Below are 25,331 nucleotides of genomic sequence, written 5' to 3'. Positions count from 1 at the left end.
GCATATTACATGAATCTATAAGTTTTATTTAAAAAAAAAAAAAAAAAAAGATGATTATTTTGTAATGGGCTTGTTAAAAAAAGATTGATTAACAAACAATCCATTAGAACAGTAAATGCCAAGGCCCTAAGCTAAATGTCCTTTCAAATGGAAGCTTCAACCCTAAAACTAAACCTAATAATAGATATGAAGAAACCTTCATGTAGGTCAAAACTATAAACACGGAATAAATTCTTTGTAATAATACAACTATTGTTTAAATAATTTAAATAATGGGTTCAATCATTATTAATTGATTTTTTTTGTCTCACTTTATTTTCAATTTAATGTTTAATTTATAAAAAAAAATGTTTTGAAAATGAGAAGAAATTGTTAATTTAAAAAAAACCGGAAGAAAAGAATGTTAATTTTCAGACATATATAGAGGGGAGGTCACCATCGTCTTGGTTTTTCTTACAAGATATAGAATTAGCGAAAGCGGTTCTCTTTCTGTCTATGGAGAAACGCACATTATAAATATTACAAACATATTGAGAGATGTAAATTTCATCATTTCATCAGCTGCCTCCTCCTTCTCTCTCATCACTTTGATAATAAAAACTCTCTCGAGAATATCTTTGGTAAATTGAAAGAAGAAAGAAAGAAAGAAATAGAGAGAGAAATAGAGATAGATAGATAGAGAGAGAGAGAGGAAAAAGGAGGGCCTTTCGCCCTTTGATCTTGATATTCCTCCTCTCAGATCTTAGATTCTCTACTTCTTCAATCTGGGTCTTCTTCAATTTGGTAGACCACCGTCTTCTTTTAAGCTTTAAAGACACTTAATCCTTGATCTGCTATGTAAATTCCAAATCACAGTTTGATTTTTGCTTGTTTTTTTATAGGAAACCTTGACTAACAGTTGATCGGCTATCGATCTAACGAAGATCCGATGCTATCTGATTGAATCCACAACTACCCGTTACTTTACTACTTACCCAGAAACTGTTTAGTTTCTAGTGGATTCACAGATAAGGTACGTATGATTATCATCAAATCCAATCTACATTGAGAAATCTACGGTACCCATAAACTGTATTATCGTCTACTTACTTGCAATTGCTTATATTCGATTAGATCTGATTGAGTCTCGATGCCGATGATTGATTTTATTGATGTGATTGTTGTTGTTGTTTAAGTAGCTAGGCAGAATGGAAGTGGAGCCAGGTAAGCTGTTTATTGGTGGGATTTCCTGGGACACAAATGACGGCCGTCTGAAAGACTATTTCCAGACTTTCGGAGAGGTGGTTGAAGCTGTGATAATGAAGGATCGAAACACTGGTCGTGCTCGGGGATTTGGTTTTGTTGTTTTTGCTGATGCATCTGTTGCAGAGAAAGTTCTTAAGGAAAAACACATTATAGATGGTAGAATGGTGCGTTGCTTGTTTTTCATTCTTCTTATTTTCATAGTTTTGATTCAAACTTCTCATTCATTTTCCATCATGATCTCAGGTTGAGGCAAAGAAGGCTGTTCCTAGAGATGATCAAACCACTGTAGTAAGAAACAGTAGCAGCAGCAGCATTCATGGCAGTCCCGGTCCTGGTCCTGCTGTTCGTACTAAGAAGATATTTGTTGGAGGCTTAGCTTCGAATGTTACAGAGAGCGAATTCAAGAGGTACTTTGATCAGTTCGGAATTATTACAGATGTTGTAGTGATGTACGATCACAACACACAAAGGCCTCGCGGGTTTGGATTCATCACTTTCGACTCTGAGGAAGCAGTAGACAAAGTTTTGGTGAAAATCTTTCACGAACTGGGTGGAAAGATGGTTGAGGTCAAGCGGGCTGTCCCTAAGGAGCTTTCGCCTGGGCCTAACCGAAGCCCTCTCAGTGGATATAATAGCAGCTATGGAATGGGTAGTAGAGTCAGCAGTTTACTTAACAATTATGTTCAAGGACAGGGTGGCTTGCGTATTGATGGTAGATTGAGTCCAATTACGATTGGGCGAAATGGGTATCCTCCTTTCAGCCCAACTGGTTATGGAATGAGTCTGAATTTTGAACCTGGGTTGAATAATACACCTTTTGGGTTGAATGGGAACCTAAGTGGTGGCAGTAATGCTAACTTTGGTTATGGACGACCACCAAATTCATACTATGGTGGCAGCTCAAGCAGTATTAGGTACAATGGGAATGGGGCTGCTCCTCCTGCTGCTGCCGCCTTAAGTTCACCAAACCGGAGCATGTGGCTTAATGGTGGTCAGAATGTTGATGAACTTATCGGGTCTGGAATGGGGAATATGGGTTTTGGAAATATTGGAACAATATGGGGTGGTGTTGGTAGTGGTGGGGGAGGATCCTCTACAATGTCGGGCCAAGGTGGGATTAATGCTGCTGTTTCCAACTATAATAATAGCGGGAATAATAGTTTTCTTGGCTCGTCTGGAATGGATATTGGTTATAGAAGAAACAATGTGCTTCCAAGTGGTGGTGATGGGGTTCAAGGTCGTTTTGGTAATTTATATGGAGGGGACGGTTCTTCGATGTATTTGGACTCGACATGGAGGTTGCCTCCTTCTCTGGAATTCGACGTATCTGGTGGTGGTTCTTTTGGTTATGGGTCTGAAAACTTGGGTTCTAATGTTGCATCTAATAGCTCTGTTGGATACATAGGAGATTACAATGTGAGCAATAGATCAACCAGGGGTAAGTGAGATTTTGATCAACTTCTTTTCTTAATTATGGACTGTAATTGGTTCTCTCATGTTTGATTGTTTTTGTTGTTTTCGTTGTTGCAGGAATTGTTACCTAATAATAAGAAGAAGATGATGTTTGTTTAGCAGTGTTGAATAATAATGTCAGATGTTTTGAAATGGGGAATGTGACTTTTTGTTTTTTGTTTTTTACCATACAATACCGTTAGCAAGATTTGAAGCTGTTGCTGCTTCCTATATACTACATGTATTTCGCCACAGCTAATTGAAGGATAGAAGAAGAAGTAGAAGAAGATGAAGAACTCGTCAGTTGTGTTTACCAAGAACAGGAATTCCCGCTGCTAAGTTAAGGTTTGCGTTTTTGTTTTGTTTCTTTCAGTAATAGTCAGACAGAGAAGACTACTTGAGATGATTTATATGTAATCAGATTGCGGGGATAATATTCACTCACAGGGTTATGCTTTTGAATTTGAATGCATCTCTGATGCATTATCGTCCTTCCTTTTATTAGTATTTTCCTTTCTTGTTATGTCTTGGATTGTATCAAACAATGGTACAAGATTGATTTGATTCGGTTTTGATAACTCTTATCTGTTTCATCATCATATAAACTAGATGTTTTTACATTCTATTCTTATCCATCCAAACCAAAATTTGAAAAACAAGCCATAAAGCTCACAAATGAACTGTTTGTTTGTTTGTTCTCAAAAGAAGTTCATAAGTAATTTACATTTGCTTCTAATAGGAATGTATCATCTTCTTCTTCATCTTCTAATGACCAGCTTCTTCATCCCTTGGTTCTCTCAAATACTTTAGCAACATTTCAGCCTGCTTTGAGAAAGATAGATTCTTTTTTAGAAACTTATGATTCAAATTCAAATAACAAACATTTTGATTAAGAAAAAAGTTCACACCTTTAGCTTGGCTCTGGCTGTTCCAGTCTGAGACAGAGCAACCAATGGAGGTATTCCGCCTTCTCTAACTAACAGACCTCTGTTTCTCACTGAATCTCTGCAAAGCTGCAACAATGTCACCACAGCAAATTCCTTCCCTTTCCAAGACCCATCTTCTTCGATAGCTTCAACCAGCACACCAATACCGCCTTCTTCAACTATTGATTCCATTCCTACCTGTATTGCCCCAAGACTGCTTAACACAACCATCGCCTTCTCCGCCATCCCATTACCCACTTCCGCCACCAGCTCCACCAGTGGTTTCACCGTTCCAGCCGCCACTGCTCTCTCTTTATTCTTGTTCACCGAACAGAGCTTATATAGAGCTGTTAATGCGTCCTTCTTCCCACGACATGAACCGTTTTTCAGTAACGAAACCAGTGGCGGAATAGCCCCACATGCGCCGATTGACAACTTGTTTTCGTCAATTAATGAGAGATTTAAAAGAGCGCAGGCTGCGTTCTGCTTTGACGTCTCTGTTCCTGTCTTTAACACGTATATTAACGATTTTATCGCTCCTCCATTCGTGATAAGGGTTTTGTTTCCTTCATCGAGAGACAGATTTAACAGGGCTGTCACCGCGTGTTCTTGCGTCCATGGATCGTTACATCGGAGAAGAGGAATCAAAGCTGGAACGGCACCGGATTCACCTATAAGGGCGCGGTTGTCGGCTCGATATTTTGCGAGGAGTCTCAATTTCGCGGCGGCGGAGCGTTTTATGGCGGTGGACGGCGATTGAAGGCTGTCGATGCAGATCTTAACAGTCGGCTTAAGATCCTCCGGTAATATGCTCTCAATAATCTCAGTCGAGAAGGGTGGCTCAGTTTCAATATTTGGGTTTGGATCAGTTAGTTTTTCCGACGAAGGGATGGTTGCTAGCCTCTGTAATTCGCCGGAAATATCACTGCTGCAGGACGAGAAGTCGCTGAAGGTATGAGAAAGTTCGAGAAACTTCTCCTCCTCCTCCTCGGAAAACGACTTTGAAGAACTCTTCTGGGTTTTAGCAGCGAGTTCTCCCAGATGCAAATCTACTACAGAATCGGAGAGATTCTCGGAGAAGGAACAGGATTGCCCATCCTGGTACAAATTGGAACGGACGGTCCGCATAGAACGGCCGAGGGACCTCTGGATCTTCGCTGGGGAGGAGGCAGAAGGCGAATAGAAGGTCCTGGTGATGGGAAAGCGGGTGCTGCAACTGGATTGGGAATTCTCAAGAGACACCATGGCTGAAGTGTTACTGTTGTTATCAGTGAAGTGGGGGGGAAAGATTCATGGGATGATGAAAAGGAGAGAGATTTGGTGGCAGAAATGGAGCTTGAAGAAGAGAAGAGATATATTAATGGCGGATTTATAATTAGACATTTGTCTCAAACACGGTGGTGACACTCTCCATACTTGCCGGCGGGACCCACATTTCTCCGGTGTGTCGTACAATGTTTACTGTACTTTTCTTAATTATTATTTATTTATTTTTAATTTATTTAGATAGCATTTAATTAATAATAAATATTTATATATGATATAACTTGGATTTTAATTTATGTTTTGTTTGAAATTAAAATATTATAAATCTTTCACTATTAAATTACTTAATGTTTCAATAAATAATGTAGTTAGTAAAAAATAAAGATTATAATGATTTCATTTACTTATGATAATGTAAGTGTTTATTATTTATATGTAGTGATCATTCACATGTATTTAGCAAAAGCTGGTTTTTATTTCACATTTTATTTGGTGAGGTTTGAATTTTTTTATTTTTTAAAAAAAAACGAATTAAGTATTATTTTATTAAAAAAAACTCAAAAAAGAAGAAAATATGGAGTTTTGAAATTAAGGAAACACAAATATTTGTCCTAATTTAAATAAAAACATGCAACCACAAGAAGAAAAAACAATAAATTAAAATCAAACGAACATCAAATAATTCAAACAAACAAAATAGAGTTTATCGTGCATTGAACAAAGAAGTTTGTATGACTTTCCAATACGCAATGCACCTTTGACATAACGACCCATTATACTCATTCATTCATGGAAATTCACCTCGTGTATGTGAGTGTGTTACCATCAAAGAATATATTTTTCGAACTCTTGACACTACGATAAATTGAATTTGAATTCATTTATGTACTTATTTTTTTAAAATAATTTTTGATATAATTATTTCTTAACAACTACTTGTCAAAGAGTAAACATTGACTTGGATAATTTGTGGCCATTATTAAAGTATTTTTAATTTTGTCATAGTTTGATAGATTTAATCATTTTTGTATTTTATACTAAAACACTGTTTTATTCAACTTTGAATGAAAATAAATTTTAATGTAAATATATATATCAGATAATATGTTATTTCATTTTATTTTATATTATTAATCAAATCATTTAAATTATTAATTAAAATATTCTTATTATTTATTTATACTTTTAATATTTTTTTCAAACTAACTTACAAATAATTGATTTTTAATAATTTAAAATAAATAAAATTATTTGATAATAACCAACTGATTATCCTAATGAAGAGGATTCGGACCATAGCCGACTCACTAACCCCACAATTAAATATCTCACTTAGTATATTTATATCTTAGAGATATGTAGTTTTTAAATAATACTTAATATTTAAAAAATAAAAAATGAAAAGAAGATAAACTCTTTAAATAGCACATAATTCCAAAATTCAAAAGCAAACAAAACATTAGTCAACTGATTTTAGCAGTTGAGAATGAGCAACCAATCCTTATCCTTCTAAATATAATTTGATTTGTTTTCAAGTTATTTGAGTTGTATAATTATAATAATTATTTGAAACTTTCAAATAACTATCATTACATCAAATCAAACATATCCCTAAATAGCTGTACCGACAGAATTACGAGTCAGTCTTTAACAATTAAACAAGCCAGTATGGCTAATTAAAAAATAACTGTTTCTTAGTCTCATTTAGTGCAATTTTGTTTGAAAACACTATCAGAAATATTATTCTCAATCTTTTATTTTTTTTATAAATTTATTTAATTTTTATTTATTAATATCTAAATAAATATTAATCTAAATGAAATAATATTTTAATTATCTATATATTAATCAATTTAATAATATTTTATCAAGAATATTTATAAACTTTAATTTACCTTTACCTGTCATTTGGTTGGAATGTATTATAAGTTAACTCAACAACTTAAATTATTTGGTAACGTATTTATTCTGAAAAAGAATAATATTTATTAATTTTTATTTAAAATATATTTATTATAATATAAAATAATTTTATGTTAATATTTCAAAATAAATATTCAAATTAACACTTATAACTATTAATTTTATTTAATAAAATATTTTAAAATAAAAGGTAAACAAAATTATGTTATTTATATCGGTTTAATATAATGTTAATATGACATTTTTCTAACACGTTATCTATTTTAAGTGTCAAGAGTTGAAGAGACTAAAATATTAGTTATTTAATTTTCACTTAAAATATTTAAGTTAAAATATAAATATAAATTAGTATTACCTCTTCAATTATTTATTTAATTACATTTTTCAATTGTAACTCACACTTGAATCAATATATATGATTAATTTTCATCTTGAATTAAAAAAAACATTAATTCAAAATTTTCACCAATTAAACTATAAACTAGTATTTATATAATATTATTCAAGTTATTTTGATTTTATAAAATTAATTAATAATATTCAAATACTTAAAAATAAATTATAACAAATAATATTTATAATTGACTTTTATGAATTAAATAAAAATCTTATAAATTATTTAATTGGTAATCTTAAAAAAAATATTAAAGAAACTACCTACATTTCTCACAAACACAAAATTATAAACCTTTGTGCTCTACCATTTTTTATAAGTACCTACTTTTCATTTAATATAAATAAATAATTTTATAAAATAATAATTTATAAATACAAAATAATAATTAAATAAAATGTAGGTATTAATAATATAAATAAATTCAAATTTTAATCAATTTTTGTAACAATTATATATATATATATATATATATATATTCTTAAATTACTTAAAATACAAATTTATATGAGTATCATAATAATAAGACTTTGTAATATATATATATATATATATATTAATAAATAAAATATAAAATTAAAGAATTTATTCTTATTTTGATTCTCATTGTTTTAATCTTTCAAAATATTTATTTATTAGAAATATGTAAATTAAACTTGGTGGCAGTTTAATTATTATATATAGAACAATTAAAATATAGTCAAATTAACTAGTAATTTATGCAGAAAAACCCACTTATAAACAACCAGCTATTTAATTATTTTAAATACTAACATACTTTTATTTTAAAAAATTTATAATTATTTAAATAATATACTAATAAAATGTTTTTTTTTTGTGCAAATCAACTTATATGGGAAAATAAATATTTGATTTATTATAGTTATATTAAACTTTTTATTTATTATAAATTTATAAAATATTGTCTATTGATATTTCAAAATCATATAGTAGTCTATTGATAAGTTAAAAAAAAATCATAAAATAAAATAATATCTATGTTTAATATACTAAATTTTGTTTAATTTAATTAAAATTAATATAATAAATCATGTCATCAAAGCTATAATTATTGGTAATAAATTAAGTCCGTACATGATTAAAGAGTTAAGACATAAGAATATCAATAAGTAGTTCAAATCCAATGGATGTAAAGTATGTACAATTACTCTAAACTAATTAAATAAACCTTTCATAAATAATAATAATAATGCATATTATTATTTTGAAGTTCGTAAGCAAGTACCATGATAATGACGCTTTTTATTATAATTAATGAATACCTTTTGTGATTCATTAATTAGGAAGTCAAAATGTGATGATTAAAATTTTGCTGTTTTATTTTCAATTTTTTTATCATAAAAGTGTTGTAGATATATATAATAATTAATTACCGATTAAAATATATATTTATTATTCAAAGTTTTTAATATTTATATTTGTTAAATATTTATTAAAAACAACACATGGGATATGAGATAATATATATATATATACCAACTAACTATTAAAAAACAAATTTTAAATTTTAATTATATATTGAATTTCATCTAAATATAAATAATCTTAAAATAAGCCTTTTTCAACCAAACAAAAATAAATATTTTATACATAAAATACAATTTCATTATTATTTTGTTAATAAAAAACATATAAATATTTTTCTCACTTCTCTATCAATATTTCATTGTTATATATTTTTTTTTATAATTTTTATTCTTAGTTACTCCATTTATATTAGTTAACTTTCTATATTTGTACAATTTTTCTTTCACTTTATTTATTTATATATATATATATAATAACTGGAAGAGGACGTGAAAGAAAATTAGTTTAAAACATAAAATAATTCTTTGTCTTCTTCCATTTGAATAGTAAAATACAAGACAAATAAAGTTGAGTTTTCATTTTAAATATTTTGTTATTTGAGAAAAATATTGATGTCTTAAAAGTCAAAAAATAAAAATGAAGGATGTCAAAGTTAGTTCATAATTAAAGAATAGATGTATATATATGGGAATTTGATATATACTCTTACTTTATAATTTTTTTATAAATTAAAAATAATAGTAATGCATTTTTTAATTCACAACAACTTCAAATATATAATGTATCAAATTTGATAAAATTATTTAAATTGTCTGGCAATATATATATATATATATATATATATATATATATATATATATATATATATATTAATGTATTTTTTAAATACATTTATTTATTTGAATTATTAATTAATTTTAGTAAAATTTAATAAACTTATTTATCTTATTTCAAAAGTTTTATTAATATATATATATATATATATATTTAAAATTTTAGTGAAATTTGAAACATAAATTAATATTATAAAAAAATAAAGTTTTAAGTCTGATATGTACAACCTATCATTAAACGAATTAATCCAAAATTTCATCAGAATCTAATTTTGAATTCGCTATTTTGGATTTGATTTTTAGATTTTATTAAATATAGATAAATGTAGATAGTTTAAGATTAAAATATATTTTTTTACTTATTGTATTATGATATTTATTTATTTATTTTACTTTTTCGCAACATTAAGCAATCAAAAAAATTTAATATTTTTTTTAAAAAAATTCACATGATTTATGTAATCATTTTTATTTTATAACTATGAAAATAATTAACAAAATAAAATAAGTAAACTAAATAAACTTATTAAATAATTAGATGAAAAATATAAAAGTACAAAACTTGTTTGATGTAGTTTTTTAAAATGAGTTAACTGTTTTTATGTTTAATATTTAAAATATTATGAAAATTTTAATTAAAATAATTTAATATATTGAATGATAATTTGATTGATGATGGAATAAAAAATACATGTACAATTGTTTTTTATAACTTCACTCTCTTAATTTTGATGAGGTTCTTAAATCAAGTTTTGTCATATAAATATCTGGATCCGGTTTAAACCATATAAATTATAATTATTTTATTATAATAATTATTCATATCACACTTATGTATATAATATGTATACAAAATACAATTGACCACTTCTTTATACTTACATCTTTTAATATAATATTAAATATTTTTTTTAAGTCACTAAATTTAATTTTAAACATATATGTAATCTGAATTTGAATTCAGATTCATGTAAAAATATAAACAAAAATGTTTTCTTAATGGACCATTATCTTTTCTCTTTAACTGATAATAAATATTATTATATATATTATAATCAATGTTTAAAATATATACCTTTTCAGTATAAGTAATATATTATATAGATTTTTATAATACCACTATATTGGAATTCAAATGAAAGCTATTAAATCAATTATTTGTTTATTTATTATTATAGTTTAAAATCTATCAAATCCATTAAAGGAATATATCATGGAGGCTATGACTCTGGAGTGTAATCCTAGTTTTCCTTTCCTCAAAAAAATAATAATTTTAAATTTATAAACTAAATAAATACATCATATTTAATTTAAAATATACCATTTAATCTCTTTATATATATAATAATATGATGTTTAAAGTAAAAAAACAACTCAATAATCCCTGTCAGTATATAATTTTAGATTTTAAAGATTATAAATATTTATTTTATATTATTTTTCTTTCATAATTATTTTTTCCCTCATTAATTATATATATATTATCATTAATCATAATATATATATATTTTATTAATAATTTATATATATATATATTAAATATAATTACTTTATATATATATATATTATATTATTTTTCATCATTAAATTTATATAAATACATTTTATCATTTATTATATATTTTTCTCTCATCATTATATATATATATATATATATATATATATATATATATATATATATATATATATATATATATATATATATATATATATATATATATATATATATATATATATATATATATATATAAAATAAAATTGTTTCAACAATTTCAAGTGGTTTAGCGGTTAAAATGTTCTCATTTTATGTTTAAGATTAAGGTTCGAATCTCAAAACATGCAAATTTAGATTTTCAAAAATGCATTTTTAACTATAATATATGGTGACTTTAAACAAATCATATGAGACATCTGAAAGTGTAAGATCGGAATTAGTGGTTGGATTGACGAGCATTTGAAAGTGTGAGGTCACGAGATTGAGGTCGGGTGGTGTGTGGTTTGTCGAGTGTGAGGTCGAAATTAGTTGTTAATTTGACGAGCATTTAAAAGTATGAGGTCACGAGATGGAGGTCGGGTGGGTGATTTGTCGAGTGTGAGGTCGGAATTAGTTGTTGGTTTGGCAAGCATTTGAAAGTGTGAGGTCACGAGATGGAGGTTAGGTGGTGGGTGGTTTGTCGAGTGTAAGGTCGAAATTAATTGTTGGTTTGACGAGCATTTAAAAGTGTGAGGTCACGAGATGGAGGTCGGGTGGTGAGTGGTTTGTCGAGTGTGAGATCAGAATTAGTTGGTTGTTTGACAAACATTTGAAAGTGTGATGTCACGAGATGGATGTCAGGTGTGTGGTTTGTCGAGTGTGAGGTCAAAATTAAGATTGGTGGTTGAGTTTAACGAGAGATACGAAACGTGTCATCAATTGAGGTCCTAAAATTGGTGGGTGGTTCCCCTAAGAGATAAAAGTTATATACGAAAAAGTGTGAGTCACAAGATTGTGATCAATTGAATGGTTAAGTACCGAAGGGATAAAATATATGTTAATCTTACCAACTAAAACTAATTTTAAATTAATTAAATTTGAATAATATTAATTTTATTTAAAATATTTATAGATAAATAATATTTTAAAACTTTTTTTATCTGTGCATTTTCATTTGGCTATTTTTCTTGAAAATAATGTTCTTATTAATTTAGATTACTTAATTTTTTTAATTCATTTTACTAATATTAAATTTTGATTCTCAATAATATGATTGCACTTATTTTTTTTTATTTAAAAAAAAACATGCTTACAACTTTGAATGATGACTACTTTTTAGTACTAAGGTTAATATTTGCATCAAGAAGTTGTTTTTGTTATAATTTTACAGTTATACTTTAATCGTTCATTATTTTGTTTATGATTTTCTGTAATTAGGCTAACAATGTTATCTCTCTTTGAACTCCATCTTTTACTCTGGAAGGTCAAAGGTTTGGTTAGACATCATTTTTTTTTATTGTTTATATTTTGCCTTAATTGTTGAAACTTTATTTCTCTAATTTCATAAGTGAGTCAATAAATTGATATCAAAAGAGATGTCTAAATTTTATTCATTTTTTAATATATATATATATATATATATATATATATATAATATTATTAAATTGAAAGAAAAGTAGTAAGGATTTATTAATTTTTTTAAACTTAGAATATAATGATTAAACTAAAAACCCCATTTGATTTTAAATCAAAAATATTTCTTTTATTGATTAAGAGTTTATATAAAATGTAAAATTTATTAAACTTAATCAAATAGTTAAAATGTAATATAAAATGAGGTTTTTAAATAGTTACATGCATAATTCACCACAAATTTATGACATTTTATTTGAGACACAACTTTTGAACTTCATTACCTTAGTGATTTATAATAATATATTTCATAGAATGCAAATTTAATATATTTTAATTAGTGATCAAACATCATACTATTTTCATTATACATATTAACATTTTTGTTAGTCACATGTTATTCAATTATTCTTCAAATTATAGAATGTATAATTTATAGATTTTTTATCAAATTATCATAACACCGTTTCAAAATAACTCATTAGGTGCCTTTCAATTTTTTTTTAATAAATTACACGATCTCACGAATTTTTTCAATTTTATTTTATTTTTGTCATCAACGGTTAATTATTCAATATTTGTTTAGTATGAGGTTGAAAAATATTAACTTATTTAAATTATAAATATTATAAAAACAATAATAATATCACAACATATTATTAGATTCTAGAAATTATTATAAAATATCACCACAATATTACAAATATATATTTAAATCTCTATTTTAATTCGAATCCATAACATTTAATCTTTAAAATAATATTATTGTGATTTGAGCAACTTTAATAAATTATTTTTATTAAATATAGTATAAGATCATATCTATCAATAATGATAAATAAAATTGAAAATGATAAATAAGGGATGATATTATAAGAAGAAAAAGTAATATTTAAGTTTATCCCAAAATTAATGAATCTGATGAAAAATAAGAGGTGTATATGTAAAATTAGTTGGAAGTTGGGGAAATAAATCAAATAAAATTAATAAAATTTAGTGTGTGTGCGCTTTCTAGAACCCATCTAGTTTGATGTTATTTCCAAATGTGATGAGATTCTACAAATATGTAAATGAATTAATTATGTTTGATTTAGTGAAGATTTTAGTAATCTATTATTTTTGAAATATATATATAGAGCTTGAGAAATGTGATTATATGTATGATGACCGGTTCATTCTCTGTTTCTCTCCCTTTATTTATTTGATCGTCTTCTTCCTCTTTGCTCTGTGTATTAATACTACTACCAGTTAGGGTTTATCTGCACTACGAGGTTTCCTATTCCGTCGACTCTCCGCTGCCGTGTTTTTGTCACGGTAGCGAATCTCTTTCCGTATCATGTCTGGGTATCCGGTGGATCGCGTTCATCAGCTCAACGAACGAATCTCATCGAAGCGGAAACTAGATGATTCTGGTTCATCGGGAAACGAAGAGGGTATGTCGGAATTAGCCACCTTTAGGGCTAGAAGGGATGATGGTAATCAAAGCACGATGGGGAATCAGCAATCTCTTTATCAAAGTGGAGTTTCTGGTCACATTGATTCAATTTACCCTGTTTTTAGGTTACAGTTCTTTGTTCGTCAGATCTCAGATGGTACTGCGTTGGTTCTGCATGGGAATCCAGAGGATTCGGTGGAATCGGTTCATCAGCGAATCCGTTCGATTACTGGTATACCGATGTTGGAGCAGCGGCTGATTTATAGGGGGAAACAGCTTCAGTGGGACCAATCTTTAGGTGAATGTTTGATACAGAACGATTCGGAGCTTCAATTGGTTGGAAGAATGCGCAGTACTCATTATCCTTTGGCTTGGCAACTGCTGGGAGATCTAATATCACATATTTTAAGGAGGTGCAAGGGAGACCTGTCATGGCCACTGATTACAGTCACTTCAAAGCTAATGGAGTTTTTGGAAATCACTTTTGGAAGTGATAGTGAAACCACAGGAGGACATCTTGAGGTATTTTTAGCTTCGGCTGCTCCTTCAGCTTTAGTAATGTTATACATGTCTCCAAGACATGGAAACAAGGAGTGTGCTGCCGAATTGATTCGGAAGTTTGTAATTTCATGTCGGGGTCTTAGCTCTGCGTCTATTCAAATTATGATCGCTCCCATCTTGTTAGAATTTTGTAAATTGCTCTCTTCAGCTTCTCGTAATGATCATTTGTATTCATTATGCAGAAGTAGTCTTGGTTCTATTATTGGGAATGTCAGAATTAGCGGGGATACTAAGCTTAGTGATAATGACAACAATGAGGGGGCGATTCAATTCACCGAGATCTTCCCCATTTTTAGTGTAATTGCTTTTAATTTGTCTGAAGATCTAGGAATGTCTGCCTTCGATCCCATGACTAGACATGGACCGAGGTTAAGTGATGTTCGCGACTTTGCAGCCTTTTCTGCTGCGTTTGAGTCTGTAGTGAAGAGTGAGACAGGTTCTATTTGCTTGTCTTTTGATGATGATGATGATGGTGGTGGTGGCAAGAATAAGCTTGTCTGTAGTTCCAAGGAAATTAGGATGTTTTGTGAAATCTACACTGACTTAGTTAAAAAGATTGAAACATGTCTATCTGAAATTGAGGATTTAGTAGATTTTAACGGTGGAAAGGAAGAAAGAGAAGAGGAGGTTCACCAGGGTTGGTCGTTGTATCTTGCCATCTTGAAGGTACTCAATGGGATGTCAAAGATTTATAAAGGAGGTCATAAACAACTTTGGATGAAGTTACTGCCTAGAAAGAATGCTCTTTGTTTTCTAATAATGCATTTTGCTAAGAACGCTGAAGAGGATTCATGGATATTGGAGATCAAGGATGCCACAGATTTCGAGTCTAGGAGGCACTTGACGATGATGATGCTTCCTGAAGTGAAGGATGACGATTTTGACGAACAACACGAAATGCTTATAGACAGAACAGAGTTGTTGGTTGAGTCATACCAGTATATTACACATGCAGATCCATCGGATTTGCGTAGGGGCCTGCGTATGGAATTCAAAAACGAGGAAGCTTCTGGTCCTGGTGTATTAAGAGAATGGTTTTTCTTAGTATGCCAAGCAATATTTAATCCTGAAAATTCTCTTTTCTTGACTTCGCGGAGTGATCGTAGAAGATTTTATCCAAACCCTGGTACGCATTTTGTTTGGTTTGGTTAAATTCATAAATATAGATTAGATGTTTTGATTTGGTTGACATGCTTTGGGTTTTGTATATTTGGCAGTGAAGAGCACGGAAGGTGTTTTGCTACTGGAGTATTATAAATTTGCCGGAAAATTAGTTGCGCTTGCCTTGACCCACAAGGTGCAAGTAGGAATCCTACTGGATCGCATCCTGTTTGTTCAATTAGCAGGTTTCGGTATACTCTTGGAAGATATTAGAGATGCAGAACCTGAAATGTACAGCAGCTGCAAGAAGATATTGGAGATGGAAGCGGAAGAGGTTGACTCAGATGTGTTGGGACTAACATTTGTGCGAGAAGTTGAAGAAATGGGAAATAGGAAAGTGGTGGAGCTTTGTCCTGGAGGGAAGGGGATTTGTGTGAATAGTTTAAATAGGATAAAGTATGTGAATCTTTTGATTCATCATACTTTTGTGAAATCTATGAGTCTGCAGGTAGGTCAGTTTGCTGCAGGATTTGAAGACATAATGCGCAAGTCTAGTGATAGGAAGGCATTTTTCCGAGGTTTGGAGCTTGGGGATCTTGATATGATGTTACACGGTGAAGACCGAGCTGTTCCTGTTGATGACTGGATGAAACACACTGGTTATAATGGATATAAGAAAACTGATCCTCAGATAATCTGGTTTTGGAAGGTACTATCTTTATATATATACATACTTTTTGTTTGTGTTTTGGAAGGGAGAAGTATGATAATAATAATAATTTGATGTTTTGGTTGGTGCAGATAGTAGAAGAGATGAGTACAGAGAGTCGAAAGAACCTTTTGTTCTTCTGGACCTCAGTGAAATATCTTCCTTTGGAAGGATTTGGTGGTCTGGGATCGAGGCTGTTAATATGCATACCAGCATCAACCGATGAGAATCATCTCCCGTCCTCGCATACCTGCTTCTACAGACTATGCCTACCTGCTTACAGTTCTATGCCGGTGATGAAGGAGAAATTGCGAATCATTACTCAAGAACATGTCAGTGGAAGCTTTGGAACCTTGTGAAAAATATTCAAATTTTAACATTTAAGGAGACTCTGTATTATCATTATTATTATTATTATTATTATTATTATATAGATAGAAAGTATAAAATAGAGTGTGATCCAATTTGGTTCATCTTATTTTTATTAATATTATATATATATATATATATATATATATATATATATATATATATATATATATATATATATATGCTTCTTCTTTAACCCTGAAACATTCTTGAGGAAAAATTCCACATGAAAGGAACGATACAACCTATGATGAACCAACCAATAGCGACATGTTTTTTGGCATCTTCTTCCTTGTCAGTTCATGCAATTCTAGAGATTCCAAATTCATTAATATATATATATATATGTATATCACCACCAAACCCCACTCCCATTATTACCAAATATGGTTGGCATCCTGCGCCCTCCCGCAGGAAATGTCCCCGACAAACCAGGTAGAAGAAAGCCCTCCTCCAGAGGCCACCACAAGTACGTCGGTGTCCGCCAGCGTCCTTCAGGACGTTGGGTTGCTGAGATCAAGGACTCTATCCAGAAGGTCAGGCTTTGGCTAGGCACTTTCGACACAGCCGAGGATGCTGCTCGAGCTTATGACGAAGCTGCTAGGAACCTCAGAGGAGTCAACGCCAGGACCAACTTTGATCCTCCTCTTTCCGGCCGAACCCGTCTGTTTGAAAACTCCGAGCCATTTGATTTCGAACGAGTTAGGGAGCCTGAAGGTGGTGGTGATATGCTAGGGGCACTCCTCGCCAAGCTGTCCCAAGGAAAGAAGAAGAACACCAACAATTCCCTGTCCTCATCAGTTATGCCGAAAAGATCTATGCTGAATCTTGGTCGTCCATCAGTTTATAACAACACAGTGACAGATAGTTGCAGAACGGATCATAATCGTGATTCAGATACAGCTGATCACCAAGTTGTGTTTCAGAACCCGAGCTCAAGCAATACAGCCATAACATGGCCAGAACCAGAACCAGAACCAGAATCGGTCTGTGAAGTACTGGGTTGGGTCCAGGATGACATGTACATTAATCCTAGCCATGGCCATGTCCATGTCCAGCAGGAAGAAGATCACCATAACCTGTTTAACAATAATAACATGTGGACAATTTCAGAGGGTTTCGCCAATTCTTCAGGAAATACATGGACGAACAACTGCTTTGGTGATAATAGTGTAATCGAGCATCATCAACATATCGAGAACTACACAAGTAGTAATTGGGTAGGAGGATCTATTACTACAACTACTACTACTAGCTGTTGGGATCCCTTGTTGTATGCATCCTCTATTCTTGGTTAGAACTTACTTTTAATTAGCTACATGTGAAATCATCCTTATCCAAATAATACTCCTAGGGTTTGCTTGCCATTATTCTATTGTATTGTAGTGTATACAAAGAAACAATAATAAATAAAACCCAGATTTCTAATTGGTAGATGTCCAAATCTCTGTAACCATGCAAGCTTTGAATGAGTCATGAAAAGTAACCCGACAATAGATTGTTTGTTTAATATGATTGACTCGTTCTTGATGTTGATGTAGTACTAGTGCTAGTGTGTACTATATATTTAGAAAGAAGTTACCAATCAATGTAAACAAACAAACATGCAGATCAAATCCAGCTCACCAATAATCAATCATTCATTTCATTGATAGATATTTCAGACAAATCTATATGCATATATAATATATACAAAGACTCAAAGAGAGTGTGTTCATCCTGTAAATGTTTACTGTGTCAACAATTGTATACAAAAGAAGAAGAAGAAGAAGAAGAATTGATTACTATTATTCGCTAAGAAACCTCTGGAAGCATTGAAAACCCAAGTTCTCAGCACAAAACTTCTCCATTTCATGGCCGCCTCTTTCTCTACAAACTTCTCCTTCAATCTCAGCCAGGGCATCATACCAATTTCCCATTAATCCATCCCAATCGCTCATTTTGGTGTCGGAAACTGCATCCAAGATCTCCTGTAGCCCCACGATCCGACGACTGGTACGCCTCCTAAACTCCTTGACAGATGGATCAGCGCCGGGAATGGAATCGAGGGTGAGAAGCAGCTTCATCAAGGCCTCATTCATCTTGATTCGTTCGCGGCTGTCGAATCTAATTGCGTCGACTGTTTCCTGTAGCTGGATAAGTGTTTCCAATCGATTTGCTTCGGAATTGATAGCAGATATCTTACGGACGAGTGATCGGACAACATGAGATCGGTAAGATGCTTGAATCTTGGTAGCCGCCGCCGAAGGTTCTTGTGAAGCTGGTAAAGTGTGAGAGATGGGAATTTCAGTGGTTTTGGAATTGGATTGAGGAGGAGCATAATCATGGCCTTCATAGAAAGTAGTAGTGTAGGTGGTAGATGATGATGATGAGAAGCGAGGTCTGCGTGAATTTCTCATAGCCATGGCTGGCTGGCAGTAAATGAAGATAGAGAGAGAGAGAGAGAGATCGCTTGAGGAAAGGGAAAGGGAGGAAAAGTGATAGAGAGACTCATGAATTGTGCGTGTGGGAGGTTACATGATGAATTCACACGATCCAAGCGGAACGGACCATGGACCGTTAAATCGGGACCCACAAGATTTTACTTGCATAAATTTCCCGACCGACATATAAATCCAAAATATTACATAGTACCGTTAATTCTCATTGCTCACTTCCTATTTTACCTATCCTCGTTTTTATTATCCTCGTTTTTTTTAAACGAGTTTCAACTCAGTTATAGGTCTTGTGTTCGAATTGGGGTGTTTGAAAAAACATAAGTGGAAAAAAATAATAATTAATAATAGTTTTGAGGAAATAATGATTATTTTTTAGTAAAAAGATTCAAAGAGTATGGATATATATAAATAAAATAAAAAATAAGAATTTAAAATAGAAGGTATTTTAATATTTTGTTTAATAAAATGAGTGATGTGATGGTTAAGAAGTAATTGATTGGAAAACTGATTTTGATTAATTTTTTAAAAAAATTCAAAAAGAACAGAGTCATAATTTAATTAATTGTTTACAGTTATTGATACGAATAATTGTATTTAATTTTGTTACAAAGGATAAAATTTATCAATAAGTAACTATAGAAGAAGAAAATTTGAGAGATAAAAGAAGAGGCATCATGTTATTAGTTAGAAAAAAAAGTGAAGGAAAATTGAAAGAAATAATAAAAGAGAGACAACTATGCTATGTTATTAGTTGAAAAAAATAGTAAAGGATGATTTTTTATTTTTTCAAATTAATCAAGTTCTCACAACCAATTATTTTTATTTATCATTTTATCATTAAATATTGAAATTTATAAAATAGAATTTAGTATAAATTATGATATTATTTATATAAATAAAACTAAAAAATTCTCTTTCAAACTCCGAATCAATCATAACTATAAGTATAAGTTGAAAAAAAAATTAAGTATTAGTCTTAAATTTTATTTTTTTTTAAATTCAACCATAATTAAATATACTTCTTCTTTCTCTCATCAATTGTTAAAACAAAAATATTATTACATATTAATACTTTTACTATAAAAAATAATATTATTAAAATTACCAGTTCAAATGTTTTTTAACGTAAGAACATAATATATATAGTAATGAAACATTGGACGTGTAGACTACGACGGTACAGCATAGCTATTACTATTTTATCTACTTCTTACAGTTCTTAGTTAGGAAGATTACATTAAACTTTACATTCATAATTTTCATTTTTTTTTCAATTTTAATAAAATAAATTGTTATTTTATAAAAAAAATTAAAAAAATCCAAGTTATTAAAAATGAATAAATGATAAAGAGAAAATTTATTAATTTTCCAACTAATCAAATTTCGATAATATAATTCTTTCTCCTAATCCTTTCTCTTAATTTAATAAGTTATCCCAATATTACCTTGGGAATTCTTAATGAGAATTTATGTTAAATTTGCGCTATGCTATCAGGGCCGGCCCTCGGGTAAGGCAATTAATGCAGTTGCATAGGGCCCCCCACTTTTATAGGGCCTCCATTTTTTATACTTAATAATATTAATTTTTCCTCTTTTTTCTCCTTTAATATTAAATATATATTATAAAAATAACTTTTTTATCTCCTTTTTAGTCTCTTATTATAATATATTAATTATTTATATTTTATTTTATTAATTAAAATTAATTTTTTATTTTTTTTTACTATTTTAAGGGGCCCCAAAATTTAAATTTGCATAGGGCCTCAAATTCTCAGGGCCGGCCTGTATGCTATGTGTTTACAAGTAATGTTACATATTTACATATGAAAAAATGCAGTTTATTTAATGATTAACAAAAATACTCACATAGATAGTCTAAGACTATCTTATGTGAGTGAGTGAGACTAGTAGTAGATAGAAATAGAAGACATCATCACGTTAGATATTTAAAAACTCCTTTTATATAAGAGAAGAACACACTTATTAATGAACTAGTAGTAAGCTTATTACAACATTACCCCTCCTCCTTACAACTAAATTCCAACATACAATACAAAGAAGTTAGTTGCATCCACCATACAAATTCCAACAGATTATAGGGGTAGGTACGGTAAAACGTGCATGAAGATTCAAGACTAGTAGTTTTAATTTAAAAACAACAACAACAACATTATACTAATAGTGTTTGATGCAGAAAACATTCATCAAACCACCATATACTACGAGGAAGATTGGTCCCAATTTGTATTTTAATAATAATAAAACACATGATGGAATGGAACCCCCATTCAAACACTAAAAAGCAGAGCAGACCAATAATAGTATACTGACCACAACCACCATCACAACAGTATGTGCCGCCCTAAAATGGGTTGAAGCCGAAGGAGTTGGACCATCCGCCGCCGCCGCCGCCGCCATAATAGCAGAGCTTTCTGACGTGGCGATCTCAACTCCCTCCTCCTGCTTCTGAGACTGCTCTGGTTCAACCACCACGTGCAGCTTCAGTCCATTCTTACAGCTCTCTGTTTTCCCACTTACGAAATACCGAGCTCCTTCCTCCTCCAATGAAACACTGTTCAACCCATCTGTATACATCCTGATTGGGTTACTCAAATCACACAATTCATATTCCTCTTTACTCCCCAGCTCCACCATACTTTCCGACACTACCGAGTACGCAAACCCTGCAATTAATTTTTCAAAAAAACCCAACAATCAAAACAGAACAACAACCCATATGCTGAAATTGATCTAGACACACATAGTAAGGAAGAACGTACAAATCTTATCCCCCACCCTGAAGGTTCGGCCGGATGACCAACCGGAAAGCTTGGTAGCAGGATCCCATCCCCGATCAGCTCCGACCACATGATTGGTATGCCCTGCAACAACTTTGGTCTCTCCGACTGATAAACAAATCACGACCATCAAAGAAATCAAAATCATCTTCTTCACCATTGCTATAGGAGATCCTCTGAAAACCCCTCTCTTTCTCTCTCTGTCTTTACAGATCCTGGAAAGAGATTGTACCAAAAGAGAGGCACATTAAAGGGCGTGAGAAGTGTACGATTTAAGCTCATTTTTCTTTGTTTTTAGGGCTTGTTTGTTTTCAGAGATATTCAAATATTTTAACGGATGTATTTTATATTTCATATTTTATTAATAGTTATAAAACATATTAATAATGTTATTATATTACTATATTTTCATAATTAATGTTTTTTTAATTTAAAATAATATCAATTAATATAAATAAGTTTTAAGTAATCCAAACCAGTCCAATGTCACTATCCACTCGTAAATAATAATATCCCGCCAAAAATAGCTGAAGTAGAGGGTTATCCTCTTTCCACGTAGTTTCCTTTTTCTTTTTCGGACTAAAGTGCATAATGCCCCTAGACTTTGGTTATAAGTTCAATCAGCCCCATTTGTTTTAAATATCATAAAATTTGGTAAATTGTCAAACTATTGTAATCAATTTTCAATATTTTTTATTACCTCTGAGTATTTCATCATACATTTCCTCCATTCATTTTAAATAATTGGCATGGTATAATGTCTTGTAGTATAATAATTTAATTAGTCAAAAACGCGTTTTATTGAATATTAAATCGTTATGTTGAAGCTTTGTATTAAGCTAAAAAAAAATGTCTAGCTTTATGTTTAAGTTTTTGTAAGAAAACTTGTTTGTTTTGGGATTGTTTTGTGGGTGAAATTAATGAATATTTAATATTGAAAATGAGATATATTATTATGAAAGTAACATTTATATAATCAGTATTAATATATCACAACATTTATATTAGATGAAATAATTGAGTAGCTAGGGCATGCATGATGACTTAACAATTTAAACTTGTATGAGTTCATACTAAATTACTATTTAAGTTCATTCTTAATTGGCTAAATTGGTTTATTTTATAAGTGTGTTTATTTAAAATTAGTTTAATATAACCTAGGCAAAAAATATACTTACATTGAGAATAAACAATGATCACAACAAATAAAAATAGTTTAATTAATGTATTTTGAAATCATATAATTTGTTCCTATATAAAAAGTTAGGTAATTGTCACTCAAGATTTGCCTGTTCCATTAAATGACCTAGAAGACTCCGGACTTGGTCCCATCACATTATTGTAAGGAATGGAGGATGTATCCATCTAACTCAATTTTGTATTTTTTTTTGTATGTAATAATTGTTTAAGTAAAATATGATCACATTTTCTTAAAATTAAATAATAATAATTTAAGTTAGAAAATTAATTTATATGTGAACAAAATCATAATTATTCTCAATTAAAATGTTTTAAGTTAAAGTAGAATAATTAGTTCAATTCTTATATTAAAAAAATTAATCTTCATACAAAAATTAATTAAGTCTATTCAATCATAATTTTAACTAAATAAAAAAATTAATTAATTAATTAAAATATCAAAATAATTATATTTTATTTTATAATATTTAAATATATAAAAAAAAACATTATAATAATATAACTAATTACATACTTAAAATAATTTATTCTTCCATTAAATATATTTTTTATTTCTAATAAAAATACAAATAAACACAATAGATATTATTATTGGAGGATGAAGATATGATCAGAGGATAAAAAATAATTTATGTTTATGGTAATTCAATTCAATTTGTATACATAAAGAACATCGATATTTATATTATTTAAGAGATTCTAAGGTAATTTAAATGACAAAAACTATTTTATAAGAAAACAAATGTCACGGATTCAATTTATACGCCTTAAAAAATTAATTGTAATAACTAGTCAAGCTAATTAACGTCTTTTATTCAAAAATAAAATAAAATATATATAAAAATGATAATTATAATTTATAATAGTCACACAAAATGCATTCAACCCCATACAAAAACAATATCAATTCAAATGAAAACATAACAACATTTGACCCAATACAGTTTCCTTAACTTAATTGCATTCCTCAAATCCAATCATGGTTCTTTTTTAACCATCCAACTTTCCTGGAAGTATTCTAATTTACAAGCAACTAATTGAAAGTATTAGAAAGTTTGATGGTAAAAATGAAGTAAAAACAGATTTAATAAGTATAAGACAATGATAATTGATTTTTAGAAATATCTGCGAGACCTATTTCCTTCTTGTTCTTCTTCAACATCGCAGCGGCGTGGAGAATAGAAGACAATGATATCCGCCACTTCGGGAATCTTAAAGCTTACCCTTGGCCTGTCTGAGTTTATTCTCGAAATAGAGTGTTTTTCATCAAATTCCCCTGTTTGGGCGGTTGACTGCTGATGATTTGGTGTGTTAATCCTCGTTCTGATCCTGTCGGAGAAACTTATTGCAGGTGGAGAGAAACTAGGGAGAGGAGTGTAGAACTCATCATCGTGATCATCAATTATCTGCAATTTTTCAGGAGAAGAAACATAGAGCTTATTGTCAGGGAATTGTTTTATTATCCGAAGTTCATGATGTCCCATTAAGGGGGAATTATCAGTATTATGATTCATCAAGTAAGGGGAAGCGATCATGTAATCTTTTAGCGACATTTTTTCTCCGACGACTGGTCTCTTAGGCGCCGGAGGAGGAGGTGGAGGTGGAGGTGAAGGATCGATGTAGTCTATGTTCGATAATGGAGGCGTGTAGAAGAGACAGTCTCGCCCCGAAGAACTCGCTTCTTTTTCTTGGTGCGAGTTAGGGTCGCTAAAGCAGCAAAGATTGTTACCCATTTCTTTTTCCTTGTAACAATTTATTTTAGATTCAATTTTGGGAGAAGAGCTAATGTTTATTATTATTTCACTATTTATAACACAAATATATGAATTATTTTTTCTGAGATCACAATGTACAAAATCATAGGTCTTTGAGTTTGCTAACTGTAAGCTGTAAAAATAAATAAATTCATTGTGAGTGTCCTTGGACCAATCACAATACATACAATATTTGTGACTAAATTTGGATAAGATTAATTATAGGCCCGTTTTGAATTATATTTGACAAAAATAATAAATCACATAGGTGCATGAGTTTATATATATATATATATATATTATTATTATTATTATAGCAAATTCAAAACATAATAATACCAAGAAAGATAGTATTTGAAAAATATTAAATAAAAAAATTTAGGTTTTGTGATTGGTCGAAAATTAAGATTTTAATGAGACAAAAAGTATGCCTAGGTTGAGACAATGAAAGACAAACAGGACGATTTAACAGAGGAAATGCTTGCAATATTC

At 30.2% G+C, this 25,331-nt stretch overlaps 6 protein-coding genes across 7 annotated transcripts; 3 read left to right on the top strand and 3 right to left on the bottom strand.

Moving 5' to 3' along the window:
* Positions 1-533: 533 nt before the first annotated feature.
* LOC124913754 (heterogeneous nuclear ribonucleoprotein 1-like) lies at positions 534-3,188 on the top strand. Of its 2 annotated transcripts, none has more exons than XM_047454167.1 (5): positions 534-783; positions 882-1,012; positions 1,179-1,409; positions 1,489-2,683; positions 2,776-3,188. In XM_047454167.1, exons 3-5 carry the CDS (start codon positions 1,188-1,190, stop codon positions 2,787-2,789), a joined length of 1,431 nt encoding a protein of 476 aa, XP_047310123.1. In that variant the 5' UTR covers positions 534-783; positions 882-1,012; positions 1,179-1,187; the 3' UTR covers positions 2,790-3,188. The 2 variants fall into 2 exon arrangements, with proteins under 2 accessions (XP_047310123.1, XP_047310124.1); XM_047454168.1 differs by having other exon boundaries at positions 1,176-1,409.
* Positions 3,189-3,366: 178 nt separating this feature from the next.
* LOC124913756 (U-box domain-containing protein 4-like) lies at positions 3,367-4,994 on the bottom strand. The gene is made up of 2 exons (XM_047454169.1): positions 3,606-4,994; positions 3,367-3,519 (listed from the first exon to the last, which is right to left on the bottom strand). The coding sequence occupies exons 1-2, from the start codon at positions 4,866-4,868 to the stop codon at positions 3,463-3,465; spliced, it is 1,320 nt and encodes a 439-aa protein (XP_047310125.1). The 5' UTR covers positions 4,869-4,994; the 3' UTR covers positions 3,367-3,462.
* Positions 4,995-13,633: 8,639 nt separating this feature from the next.
* LOC124913657 (E3 ubiquitin-protein ligase UPL5-like) lies at positions 13,634-16,753 on the top strand. Its single transcript, XM_047454066.1, has 3 exons — positions 13,634-15,596; positions 15,688-16,280; positions 16,373-16,753. The coding sequence occupies exons 1-3, from the start codon at positions 13,811-13,813 to the stop codon at positions 16,637-16,639; spliced, it is 2,646 nt and encodes an 881-aa protein (XP_047310022.1). The 5' UTR covers positions 13,634-13,810; the 3' UTR covers positions 16,640-16,753.
* Positions 16,754-17,035: 282 nt separating this feature from the next.
* LOC124916387 (ethylene-responsive transcription factor ERF087-like) lies at positions 17,036-17,947 on the top strand. Its single transcript, XM_047457101.1, has one exon. It carries the CDS (start codon positions 17,036-17,038, stop codon positions 17,945-17,947), a length of 912 nt encoding a protein of 303 aa, XP_047313057.1.
* On the bottom strand, positions 17,589-19,132 carry LOC124916724 (BAG family molecular chaperone regulator 5, mitochondrial-like). Its single transcript, XM_047457476.1, has 2 exons — positions 18,435-19,132; positions 17,589-17,728 (listed from the first exon to the last, which is right to left on the bottom strand). Exon 1 carries the CDS (start codon positions 19,052-19,054, stop codon positions 18,437-18,439), a length of 618 nt encoding a protein of 205 aa, XP_047313432.1. The 5' UTR covers positions 19,055-19,132; the 3' UTR covers positions 17,589-17,728; positions 18,435-18,436.
* Positions 19,133-21,024: 1,892 nt separating this feature from the next.
* LOC124914774 (early nodulin-like protein 2) lies at positions 21,025-22,116 on the bottom strand. Its single transcript, XM_047455382.1, has 2 exons — positions 21,868-22,116; positions 21,025-21,771 (listed from the first exon to the last, which is right to left on the bottom strand). The coding sequence occupies exons 1-2, from the start codon at positions 22,043-22,045 to the stop codon at positions 21,383-21,385; spliced, it is 567 nt and encodes a 188-aa protein (XP_047311338.1). The 5' UTR covers positions 22,046-22,116; the 3' UTR covers positions 21,025-21,382.
* Between the last annotated feature and the right edge of the window lie 3,215 nt (positions 22,117-25,331).

This window comes from Impatiens glandulifera, chromosome 9, assembly GCF_907164915.1.
Source record: "Impatiens glandulifera chromosome 9, dImpGla2.1, whole genome shotgun sequence".
In the NCBI taxonomy this organism is placed as follows: domain Eukaryota; kingdom Viridiplantae; phylum Streptophyta; class Magnoliopsida; order Ericales; family Balsaminaceae; genus Impatiens; species Impatiens glandulifera.
The sequence above is the reverse complement of the archived record's forward strand: the minus strand, read 5'-3'. Positions and strand labels throughout refer to the sequence as shown.